At 36.9% G+C, this 12,420-nt stretch overlaps 1 protein-coding gene across 2 annotated transcripts in view; it reads right to left on the minus strand.

The window, feature by feature from the left end:
- dscamb (Down syndrome cell adhesion molecule b) overlaps positions 1 to 12,420 on the minus strand; it is a 278,527-nt gene that overhangs the window by 83,558 nt on the left and 182,549 nt on the right. For both annotated transcript variants that reach the window (XM_067364527.1, XM_067364526.1), the window contains exons 17-22: positions 11,493 to 11,733; positions 8,994 to 9,140; positions 6,158 to 6,313; positions 3,034 to 3,167; positions 1,647 to 1,800; positions 175 to 292 (exon numbers count right to left, since the gene is read on the minus strand). In XM_067364527.1, coding sequence (XP_067220628.1) covers positions 175 to 292; positions 1,647 to 1,800; positions 3,034 to 3,167; positions 6,158 to 6,313; positions 8,994 to 9,140; positions 11,493 to 11,733 — 950 coding nt within the window. The remainder of the gene's footprint in view (positions 1 to 174; positions 293 to 1,646; positions 1,801 to 3,033; positions 3,168 to 6,157; positions 6,314 to 8,993; positions 9,141 to 11,492; positions 11,734 to 12,420) is intronic.

Below are 12,420 nucleotides of genomic sequence, written 5' to 3' on the forward strand. Positions count from 1 at the left end.
AATGTTATATTTTCCCAAAAATCTTTAGAAAAAAATTAAGATTTACAAAATGACTTCATTATTATACATTACATCATAAGCAAGTGCAAGAGTGTTTTGTCTGGCTAAAACAAAGACTGGAGATGAAGTATGTTCCCTATTTAAATGTAAAGAATATAGAAAAATCAAACATACTTTCCCTTCAGCCACTTGATGGTTGGAGGAGGGTCTCCGACTGCTTTGCATGGAAGGACAATGTCCCTCATCCAAGGGGTAGTCACAGTGCCACTGAACGTCAGGATTCGAGCAGGGGCTTGAGAAACAAACAATGCCGTTACAACGTCAGATTCAAACCCTCACACTCTTCTGTGTCATTTTGCTCCTGTTAATGCTACAATAGAGTGCTGCAAGGATGATGTATTTTTTTAGTGGCCAAAAACTCAGAAACAAGTTCGCATTTTATCACCTCCAGTGCCATCGTCCGGAAGTTAATGGGTTGTTTGAATGGGCTTTTGGTAAAATGCCTGAAATAATGTCTGTGGTTAAAGGGATAGTTCACCCAAAAATTAGATTTTGTGTTACCCAGCTTCTGGGTCAGACGTAACAACCCAGTGTTTGGGTAGTTTTTTGCGTTACCCAGATCCTGGGTCAGATGTAACAACCCAGTGTTTGGGTATTTTTTGCGTTACCCAGATCCTGGGTCAGACGTAACAACCCAGTGTTTGGGTATTTTTTGTGTTACCCAGCTCCTGGGTCAGACGTAACAACCCAGTGTTTGGGTAGTTTTTGCGTTACCCAGCTCCTGGGTCAGACGTAACAACCCAGTGTTTGGGTAGATTTACTCACCCTCAAGCCATCCTAGGTGTATATGACTATCTTCTTTCAGTCAAACACATTCAAGACTTATATTAAAATATATCCTGGCTCTTCCAAGCTTTATAATGGGAGTGAATGGCACTCATGATTTTGAAGCCCAAAAAAGCACATCCATCCATCATAAAAGTCTCCAGGGGGTTAATTAAGGCCTTCTGAGGTGAAGCAATGGATTTTGTAAGACAAATATCCAAATTTAAATCTTTATAAACTATAATAACCAGTTTCCGGCAAACATCCGTACCCAAGTTGACTTATGGCGGAAGCGTAACCTCTGACTGAAAGTTTTAAGACCTCTTTACTTGTCTTAAATTAGGTGGTGGCTAACAAGAGGCTAAATGGGATTTCATAGTTTGTTGGGGATATTAAACTTCTTGTTGGGGACGCCAAACAGGCAAACTCATCTACTCACTAGTCCACTTTCAGAGCCTCATTGAGTTCATAATCGCACTTTTGTTGAAGTCATGCGACCGTGGTATAGTTCGTTTATAGCCTAAGTTTAGCTGGCAATTGTAGTTAGTTTTCAAAATTCATAAAAGTTGTTTGTGATGACTATCATGATGAACAACACATGTAAGATTCATAAGCTTTTGTTGGTCATAGAGCTTATTTTCTGCAATAATCCAAAAGCCAATGGAAAAAAATCCTCTTGGGTTTTTTGTCGAGGGAACCAGGGTGATGTGAACTTTCGGGTTGGCTTACAACAAAACGTCATCACTGTAGCACTCTATGTGGCTGCATTGGTATAAAGTTACAGAGAGTGTGATTGATTGCCATGCGCCAGTCTTTCATACCTTTAGCTTGGGGCTCTACGGTGATAATTTCACTGGCATTCCCACGACCTGCCGCAGTGACTGCAACCACCCAGATGCTGTACTGCCAGTTCTGGTTCAGGTTGGTCAAACGACGGAAGTAAACATCAGGAGCAGCCTCGAACTCACTGATCACCTGTAATGGCACCCGATGAAAAGGTTTATAACAACAAACAAAAAAACGCTCTTTCATTGTTTTCACATTTAGGGCACGAGTGTCCAATCCTACTCCTGGAGAGCCACTTTTCTTTGGAGTTCTTCTCCAAGATACCTGCCTGCAAGTTTGTAGTGATGCTAAAGACCTTGATTACCTGGTTCTTCTCTAGAATGGAATACAAATGTACCGCTTACTGCAGACCGCAGGGGTGGACAACTCTGGCCCACGAGATCCACATTCCTGGAGAGTTTAGCTTCAACCACAATCAAACACACATGAACAGGCCAATCAAGGTCTCAGGATTACAAGAAAGCTACGGATTGGGTTATCAAGCCTTGGCATACAATGATGTACACTGTTTACACTACTAGGTCATTCAGGTATCCTATACCTATGGACTTTTTGTAGGTGCTATCCTCTCGTTAAGTCAAACAACAAATTTAACTAATATACACACTCAAGTTGTATTACCGAAAAATCACAATCCTAACCTTTATCTCCATACCTAAATCTCACATGACAGTGATTCATCTTTTATGGATTGTTAAAATATTGGTACCCGGGATGTCGTGAGCCCAGAGATACACCATGAGTTTATAAAAGCTTACCTTAAATGTGCAATATGATTAAATAGTGCTTATAGATAGTATTCTCACTTGGAGTGGAGTGGAGGCTTGGACCCGGAAACAGTATTCCTTTCATGACAACTTAACAAGCGGATATAACATCGCTCCTGGAGAGCCACAGTCCTGCAGAGGTCGGCTCCAACAATAATCAAACACAACCGAACAAGCTTATCAAGGTCTGAAGGGTTGCTAGAAAGCTACAGGCAGGTGAGTTTTCATTAGGGTTGGAGCTAAACTCTGCAGGACTGAGGCTCTCCAGGACTGGAGTTCACCCCCAGTCCTGGAGACCCCCCCGGTCTAGTATTTCCCAACCCTGTTTCTAGAGGTACCTCAGCACTACACATTTTCAAAACTCTTCAAACACATCTAAATAAATTCATCAGCTCATTAGTAGAGTCTCCAAGACCTGAAATAGATAGGTCAGATAAGGGAAACATCCAAAATATGAACTTATGGGGGTGCCACCAGGAACAGGATTGGGAAACACTGCCTTCCTGAGAATTAAAATATTGTTTGGTAAATCATGAATTTTTGTGTGGCTGTGTGGAGCTGTGCAGAGTCACACAGAGCCACAGCTTACACTCACCGTGGGGTAAGGGTTGGAACAGAAAACAGTGTATTTCCGGATGATTCCGTTGAGCTTGAATGGAGGCAGCCAGGAAACAAACACCACCGAGCTTGTGGAAGCAGCTGCCTTAACTCCAGCCGGAGGGCCAGGAACTGGTTTCAGCAAGAGAAATATCATCATTCATTGAGGAGAAGCTCTAGAAATGCTGCAAAGCAAGTGACCTATAGCTTCTGACTGCATGTAATGTTGAGGTGTGTCACATGGTTTCCCCAATCACCCCTTTCTTTTTGGTTTTGCTATTGGGTTGTCTGTGCAAAGAAGTCAACCTTAAAATGGCTTACTTAAGGAGTCATCCCACTAGTCAACTCAAAACAGCTTCATTTTGGTCAGGACTGTCGCTCCTGCTGAAGGCTTGTGCTGAAATCTATGGAAGCTTGTTTCCACCATGAAATAAAAAATAAAAAAGGTTTTTTTATCAGAATTGGGATCAGAATCAGAATCAGATCAGAATTTTATCAGAATTTTTATCAGGATTGCAATATAAACTCAATTAATCTCTTACAATTCTGACTTTATAACTCCCAATTGTGTAGACTGGGTAAACCCAGCCTGATCTGCCAGCGATTTGATTTTGCCAACTCAGTCTGAAAACCCGTACATTCATTTCTACTGCTTCTGTTACACTTTTGCGGGAATCAATCACAGACTGGCTTATCCACCTTGCTCGCTATTGGCGGGTATAACACGATGACGATAGAGAAGTGACCGCAAACACGACCGTCAATCCAATTCCTTTTAACCTCTCGACGATGCTGAATGACTTCTTTAGTTTAGCAAAGAAATTGCTCGAGTGGGTGTTAATACCACTAATAATCACTTTTATGTTTTTTTTGCACAACCTGCAAAAATTGCTCGATACCATTGCTGCTTCTTCAAACCGCTGATCAATGCTACAAACCAATACGAAATAAACCTGTCTGGAGTTTTTGCGTCGCTCTGAAAAGTACGTCACCTGAATCGTTGATCTGATTGGTTGAAGGACTATCCAATTGCATGAATAATGCTCGTTGATCATGCCTCTTGTGCAGTAGAAAATACATACAGACTCCCCAGACCAATGTTCAATTTTAAATTGAGCTTGGTCTGGTGATAGCCAGACAACCAATTGTGAGTTTATATCTCGCAATTCTGACTTTATTAAATATAAATGCGAGTTTATATCATGCAATTCAGACTTTATAACTCACAATTGTGACTTTATAACTCGCAATTCCGACTTTATAACTCGCAATTCTGACTTTATATCTCGAAATTCTGACTTTATAACTTGCAACTGTGCAACTTGCAATCTCACAATTCTGAGAAAAAAAAATCTGAATTCTGAGATATAAAGTCAGAATTGTGAGATAAAAAGTTGCGGTTACCTTTTTTATTTTTTAATTTATTGGCAGAAACAAGCTTCCATAGAAATTTCAGTTCTGTTTCACTTTTCAATCAAGAATGGAAGAGTGGTGACAAGCTAAACTACTGCCTTTGACATTTGCCAGTCACTGATTGCCAAAATAAGAGCAAGAGCACAAAGTAGATAACTATAATACAATGAAATAGCATGTGATTTTTATGCAGTGAATTTAAAGTGGGATGTGAATTTGTTTTACCAGGGTATGTCATAGAAAGCACACATCCATTCGCAACTTAAGTGAGAAAAAAAAAGTGTTAAGTGTATTAAAACTGCAGAAAACCCCTTTGATGGGTATAGAATTACCATGGATAACAACATGTGCTTTGCGTTTAGATCAGTGACTGAACAATCATCTCAAATCTGGCGAATGTTGTCAGCAGGGACTTGAAGTTGTTAGATTAAGTTTACGGCTGAAAACTGGCTAGAGGGACATTGCCTTTTCTATTGTTTCTGTAGATTAAACTGAAACAGGGAAGTATTTTTAACTTAAAGGTGCCCTAGAATTGAAAATTGAATTTACCTCGGCATAGTTGAATAACAAGAGTTCAGTACATGGAAATGACATACAGTGAGTCTCAAACTCCATTGTTTCCTCCTTCTTTTATAAATCTCATTTGTTTAAAAGACCTCCGACGAACAGGCGAATCTCAACATAACACTGACTGTTACGTAACAGTCGGGATCATTAATATGTACGCCCCCAATATTTGCATATGCCAGCTCATGTTCAAGGCATTACACAAGGGCAGCCAGTATTAACGTCTGGATCTGTGCACAGCTGAATCATCAGACTAGGTAAGCAAGCAAGAACAATAGTGAAAAATGGCAGATGGAGCAATAATAACTGACATGATCCATGATAACATGATATTTTTAGTGATATTTCTAAATTGTCTTTCTAATTTCCTGTAGCTCAGTGGTTAGAGCGTGGCACTAGCAATGCCAATGTCATGGGTTCGATCCCAGGGATTGCACATACTCAGATACAAATGTATAGTGTAATGCAATGTAAGTCGCTTTGGATAAAGGCGTCTGCCACATGCGTAAATGTAAAATGTAAATGTAAATGTAAATGTTTCGTTAGCATGTTGTTAATGTACTGTTAAATGTGGTTAAAGTTAACATCGTTTATTACTGTATTCACGGAGACAAGACGTTATTTTCATTATTAAACACTTGCAGTCTGTATAATTCATAAACACAACTTCATTCTTTATAAATCTCTCCAACAGTGTGTAATGTTAGCTTTAGCCACAGAGCACCATCAAACTCATTCAGAATCAAATATAAACATCCAAATAAATACTTTACTTACGCGATTAGACATGCTGCATGACGAACACTTTGTCAGATCCATTTGAGGGTTATATTAGCTGTGTGAACTTTGTTTATGCAGTGTATTATAGAGTCGCGAGCTCGGGGGCGGGGAGCGCGAGCATTTAAAGGGGCTGCAGCCTGAATCGGTGCATATTTAATGATGCCCCAAAATAGGCAGTTAAAAAACTGAATAAAAAAAATATATATGGGGTATTTTAAGCTGAAACTTAACAGACACATTCAGGGGACACCTTAGACTTATATTACATCATGTGAAAAAGCATTCTATGGCACCTTTAATAAAAATGGCACACATAACCTATGTAAAAGAATGCAAGTGTGTGCAACTGGAGGGAGTCTCACCGTCCTCTTTGGTGCGCGTGTAGATCTGCTCGCTACGGACTCCGTCTCCGGCTCGAGTGAAGGCCAGGACCTGGATACTGTAGTTGGTGTATTTCTCCAGCCGTTCCAGCTCTAGTGAAGGCTTGGTGGTTGTGATGTTCCTGATCTCTCCCAGCTCTGCAACACACACACACACACACACACACACACACACACACACACACACACACACACACACACACACACACACACACACACACACACACACACACACACACACACACACACACACACACACACAAACTGTTAACTGATCTGGAGGGGAGGGGATCACAATTGACATTTAATCGTTTTTCCTAGATTGAAATGCAATTAAATGGAGAGCAAATTGAGACTTACAGGTATATGCTTACAGTAGATGACCTGCTTCTCAATGTTTCCTCCCTGAGGAACATCTCATAATCTCACTTGTGTCTCTTTTAGAGTTTCAAGGACTTCAACAGTGTCTCAAACTGTGCTCAGACTTACCGATACCTTCCAAGGCCACAATATAAGAGGAATTAAGTCATAGCTGAGAAAGAAAGAACCCCACAATGCTAAATTCATTCAGTAAAAACCTAAGAAAATCTATATTTTGGCATGTGCCATATATCATGTCAGGGTTATCTGAAAATGTTATACATTTATTAATTGCATTTTTGCATAGTCATAGGTCACTGTGTCCTGTATAATACTACAATATACCACACATTACAGACTGCTGCGTGTGCCAACATCCCTTTTGATTTTTACCCTTGATTCTGTGCATCAATATCTTATTGTAGTTCAATTATTAATGGCTCTGCAGTGCAGCCTGGAAAACGACCACTGCTCTCTCTGCTGTGTGTGCTCTGATATGGACATTCATCATGGTTTCAAAAGAAGTTTGAAGAAGGTGGCATTTTCTGAAACTAAAACCTAAAATTTAATCTAGATTTTATCTAAATTAAAAAAAAAAAAGCTCCCTTCAAAGGAACTGTCTGAGGAACCGGTTGCAATCAGGCTAGTGTCTGATCAAATAATGAATCAAAAATAGATGTTTCAAATCACATTATGATCACTTTGCATTATGGGATGCTGTACAGTATCCCATGTGGTGTGATTTGCTGTATACTAGACATTTTGGCAAGTGGTTCTCAACCTTTTTGACTCTGAGGCCCACATTGTCCACAACAATACTGGAAATTATTGTAAATTGTAAATTAAATTTCATGATTTCCACTCTTTTTAACCAATGAATTTATGTGTTCTTTTTCAGTCGATCTTGATTTACTGGATATGGATTAAGGATAAGGATATATTTTACTAAATTTCTACCCTATAAAATCACGGCTCAGAATAACTAGTATTGATTATAAAAATTGTGTTTGATTTAGATTATCTGTTAGATTTTATTAATTTACATGAATTTTCCAGGTCTAGAAACTTTTTACTCTTTGCTAGCTCATATTTACAGGTTTTACAAGACAGTGGGAAAGCTGGATACTCAAAGAAAACAATGTTGAGGGGATGAATTCAGAAAAGAAATCTCTTGATTTTTAGTTGTTTTAGCTCATTTTAATGTTTGTTTATTTTTATTTTGCTGAGCTCATCGGCCATCCACGTATTTCATGTATACAGTGAATTTGTGTACTGTCCATAGTATGCAGTACATACTACATAAACAATATGAGTGGTATGGTTTATGCATATAGCCACATTCTTGGGACCGGTACAAAACCTTCATCCAGTAAATGGCTTTCTGCCTTTGTAAATCACAGATAAAAGCAGATTGTAAAGTATATGTCCCACCCGGTTTCTGTGTCCACTGCCCTCTGTTCCTTCACTTTCTGTCCCCAAAACAACAGAGACACTATGCCCTCTGGTGGTCTGAGGTATAAATGCAATTGAACTGAAATTGTGTGTCCCATATGTTTTACTATAGTAATTTTCATTAAGTCATTAAAAAAAAGAGAATCAACCTTATGTTGCAATGCAGAAGTAAGCTGTTTTCTGTCAATTCAGACTTCAGATTCATTAGCCGCTATAGTTAAATAACTAGAAGAAGTGCAGCAAAAGGTAAAACTACCAAAACAGTGTTTATGATTATGGTAATAACTTGTAATATTATTAAAAAAAACACACACACAAAAAAAAAAAAAACAGTAATACTGTGAAATATTATTAAATTGGAAAGAAATGTTTTCTATTTTAATATATTTTAAACTTTAATTTATTCCTGTGATCAAAGCTGAGTTTTCGTCATCATTACTCCAGTCTTCAGTGTCACATGATCCTTCAGAAATCATTCTAATATGATGATTTGCTGCTTAATTATTATTGGTGCTAAATTAATAATGGTTGTTTTTATTATCAATGTTGGAAACAGCTTGATATTTTTTGTGGAAACATTTTTTTTTTTCAGGATTCTTTGATGAATAGAAAGTCTAAAACAACAGCTGTTATTAGAAATAGAAATCTTTTGTAACATTATACTGTCAATTTCAACAAAATGAATTCATCCTTGCTGAAATAAAATAATTATTTGCCTTTTTTTTTTTTTAAATCTTACCCCAAACTTTTGAATGGTAGTAATGAATCACAGTTTAAGCAGCAAAAATAGTTTTCAGTGTTGATAATAATGTTTCTTGATCACCAAATCATCATATTTGAATGATATCTGAAGGATCATCCTCCAGTTGGCTTAAACTAAGGCATCTGCAACCTAAAACAATAAAAACTAAATTCTCCCTTCATCTAAGAAAACACCTGAAGAACTGGGGGTTGACATATCTGTGTGCTGCATATTTATGCATAAGTGTATGAACGTCTGCCTGACCTCCATCAGGTAGATTGGCCCAGTAGATGACACGATATCCAAGCAGCATGCCGTTCAGGGCTTCTTTGGGCAGAGCAGACCAGGACAGGGAGATGGTCTCGGGGGTGGTGGCTGTGGTCACAACGTTCTCTGGTGGGCGACTGGGCACTGTGGTGGGTAAACAGAACAGACAGTGTTAAAACCCCGATATGCTTAAAATCGAAAAAGTGCGAAGAACAAACTGGTGTGATGTCATTTCCAACCAAAGCAGGCTTTGGAAAAGCTCGCTCTGGCAAGTAAACACCATATGCTGATTTCATGTGCTATCAGAAATTTCAGAAACTTCCCACTTATGAAGTCATAACTACGAGCTTGTCACATTCAAATGCTTTGTTGTCAGAAAGGACAGGAATCATGGAGGACACCAGGTTTATTCTTATTAAACTCTAGAAACAAATTCCAAACGAACATTGTTTTGGTCTGATTTTGCTCAAAATGATGTCACACCAGTTAGTTCTTCAATTCAAGTAAATCAAGCAAAGAACAAACAAGAACTTTACTGTGAGTATATCGGGGCCTTTAGCTGATATACGTGATGTAAGCTATCATGTAATCACAAACAATGTTCGTGCATTACTGTATCCTACAGATAAAAAGATATTAATTAATTAATTAATAACTTATAAATGATACAATGAATTAATCTTCAATGTAAATCTACAGGACCAGAAAACAGAAAGTATGTAAATGCTATGGAAACTTGTTTCCGCCACTGAATGAAAAATAAAAAAGGTAATTATGACTTTTTATCTCACAATTCTGACTTTTTTCCCCAGAATTGCATGAGTTATAAACTCACAATTCTGAGAAATAATAGGACTTTATTACGGAAGAGGATTAGGGCCAAGCAATAATAAAAAAATAAAACCATCTCGAGATTAAAGTTGTTAAATTTCGAGAAAAAAGTCGAGATAAAATGTTGAGAATAAAGTCATTAAATTAAAAGAAAAAAGTAAGTAAATTACGAGAAAAAAAGTCGTTAAATTATGAGAAAAAGGTGATTAAATTACGAGAAAAAAGTTGTTAAATTACGAGAAAAAAGTCATTAAATTACGAGAAAAAAGTCGAGATAAAATGTTGAGAATAAAGTCATTAAATTACAAAAAAAGTCATTAGATTACGACTTTTCGTTAAATTACGAGAAAAAAGTCATTAAATTACGAGAAAAAGTTGTTAAATTACAAGAAAAAAGTAATTAAATTATGAGAAAAAAGTCATTAAATTACGAGAAAAAAAGTAGTTAAATTACGAGAAAAAAGTCATTAAATTACAAGAAAAAAGTCATTAAATTACGAGAAAAAAGTCGTTAAATTACGAGAAAAAAGTAATTAAATTACAAGAAAAAAGCCATTAAATTACGAGAAAAAAGTCATTAAATTACGAGAAAAAAGTCGTTAAATTACTAGAAAAAAGTCGAGATAAAATGTTGAGAATAAAGTAATTAAATTACAAGAAAAAAGTCGTTAAATTATGAGAAAAAAAGTCATTAAATTACAAGAAAAAAATTGTTAAATTACGAGAAAAAAAGTCATTAAATTACAAGAAAAAAAGTCGTTAAATTACGAGAAAAAAGTCGTTAAATTACGAGAAAAATTACATTAAATTACGAGAAAAAGCCGTTAAATTACGAGAAAAAAGTTGTTAAATTACAAGAAAAAAGTCGTTAAATTACGAGAAAAAAGTCGAGAAAAATGTTGAGAATAAAGTCATTAAATTACAAGAAAAAAGTCATTAAATTACGAGAAAAAAAGTCGTTAAAATATGAGCAAAAAGTAGTTAAATTACGAGAAAAAAGTAATTAAATTATGAGAAAAAAGTCATTAAATTACGAGAAAAAAGTAATTAATCTACAAGAAAAAAGTTGTTAAATTACGAGAAAAAAGTCATTAAATTACGAGAATAAATTCATTAAATTACGAGAAAAAAATAGTTAAATTAAGAGAAAAAAGTCGTTAAATTACGAGAAAAAAGTCCTTAAATTACGAGAAAAAAAGTTGTTAAATTACAAGAAAAAAGTAATTAAATTACGAGAAAAAGTTATTAATTTAACGAATTTGTTCTCGTAATTTAATGACTATTTTCTCATAATTTAATGAGTTTATTCTCAACATTTTATTTCGACTTTTTTCTCGAAATTTAACAACTTTAATCTCAAGATGGTTTTATTTTTTTATTATTGCTTGGCCCTAATCCTCTTCAATACTTTATAACTCACAATTGAAATAGAAATCTTTTGTAACATTGTGAATGCCTGCTGTCACTTTTGATCAATTTAATGCATCCTTGCTAAATAAACTAATTATTTGCTTTTTTTGTTGCAAGTTTATATCTCATAATTTTGAGAAAAGAAGTCAGAATTGCAAGATAATAAGTCACAATTATATTTGTATTATTATTATTCCGTGGCGAAAACAAGCTTCCATAAAATGTAACAAAGGTGATAATCACAAAGTGTCTAACCATCCTCTAGCGTGGTGATGGTGATTTCCTCTGAGGTGGGACCCATTCCTGCCCGATTGGCCGCTTGCACCCGCACCTCATACTGTGTGTACTTCTTCAGGTTATCCAGAGTGAGGGTTTCGATGTCCCCCGTGGTGTCTACATTGATGGTGTTGTACTGGGGGCTGCCCCCTGTCCCAAACTCTCGATAACACACTTGGTAGCTTCGGATCAAACCATTCTGCAAGTGTTTGAGGGGGGGCTGGAAAGATACAATAGAATAGATACTGTATTACCAGAAAGGCAGTTTCTGGGCAAAAAATGAGTACATTCCAATTCGCAAAACTAAGTACTTCTCTATGTAATTTTGAGTATGTACAAACTGTATGGCCGTTGCTCCGGGTGTGTGTTCACAGTGTGTGCACTAAGTCCAGCGTAGAGCTTACACCCAACTTATTAACATGGTGCAACCGACCCATGTTCCCAATCCTGCTCACTGTCCTGCAGAGCTCAGCTCCAACCCTAATTAAACACACCTGAACAGCTAATCAAGCTCTTACTAGAAATACTAGAATCTTATAGGCAGGTGTGTTGAGACAAGTTGTAGCTAAACTCTGCAGGACAGTGTTTGGACACCCCGGCCTTATGCCCGGTACACATTGTACGATTTTGGGCTGTCCCAGACAAAAGATGACCAAACGTGGCGATTTCTGTAGTTGTGGAACCTAAACGGTGGTCCTGTGATCATTTTCTGACAGTGTCACAAATTTTGCATGATCATGTGTTTGCTGCTACGACCTACGTCTACTGACTAGCCAATAAAAATGTAACATGAAATGGTATTTTGATCAACATGACATGGCACTAGAACTTAAAACTACTTACCTTAAGCTGCATTTGCAAAATTGGCATGCCAAGTTGGCTTTTTTTCCCTAGCATGACCAGTGTT

This window comes from Chanodichthys erythropterus, chromosome 17 (assembly GCF_024489055.1).
Source record: "Chanodichthys erythropterus isolate Z2021 chromosome 17, ASM2448905v1, whole genome shotgun sequence".
NCBI lineage: Eukaryota > Metazoa > Chordata > Actinopteri > Cypriniformes > Xenocyprididae > Chanodichthys > Chanodichthys erythropterus.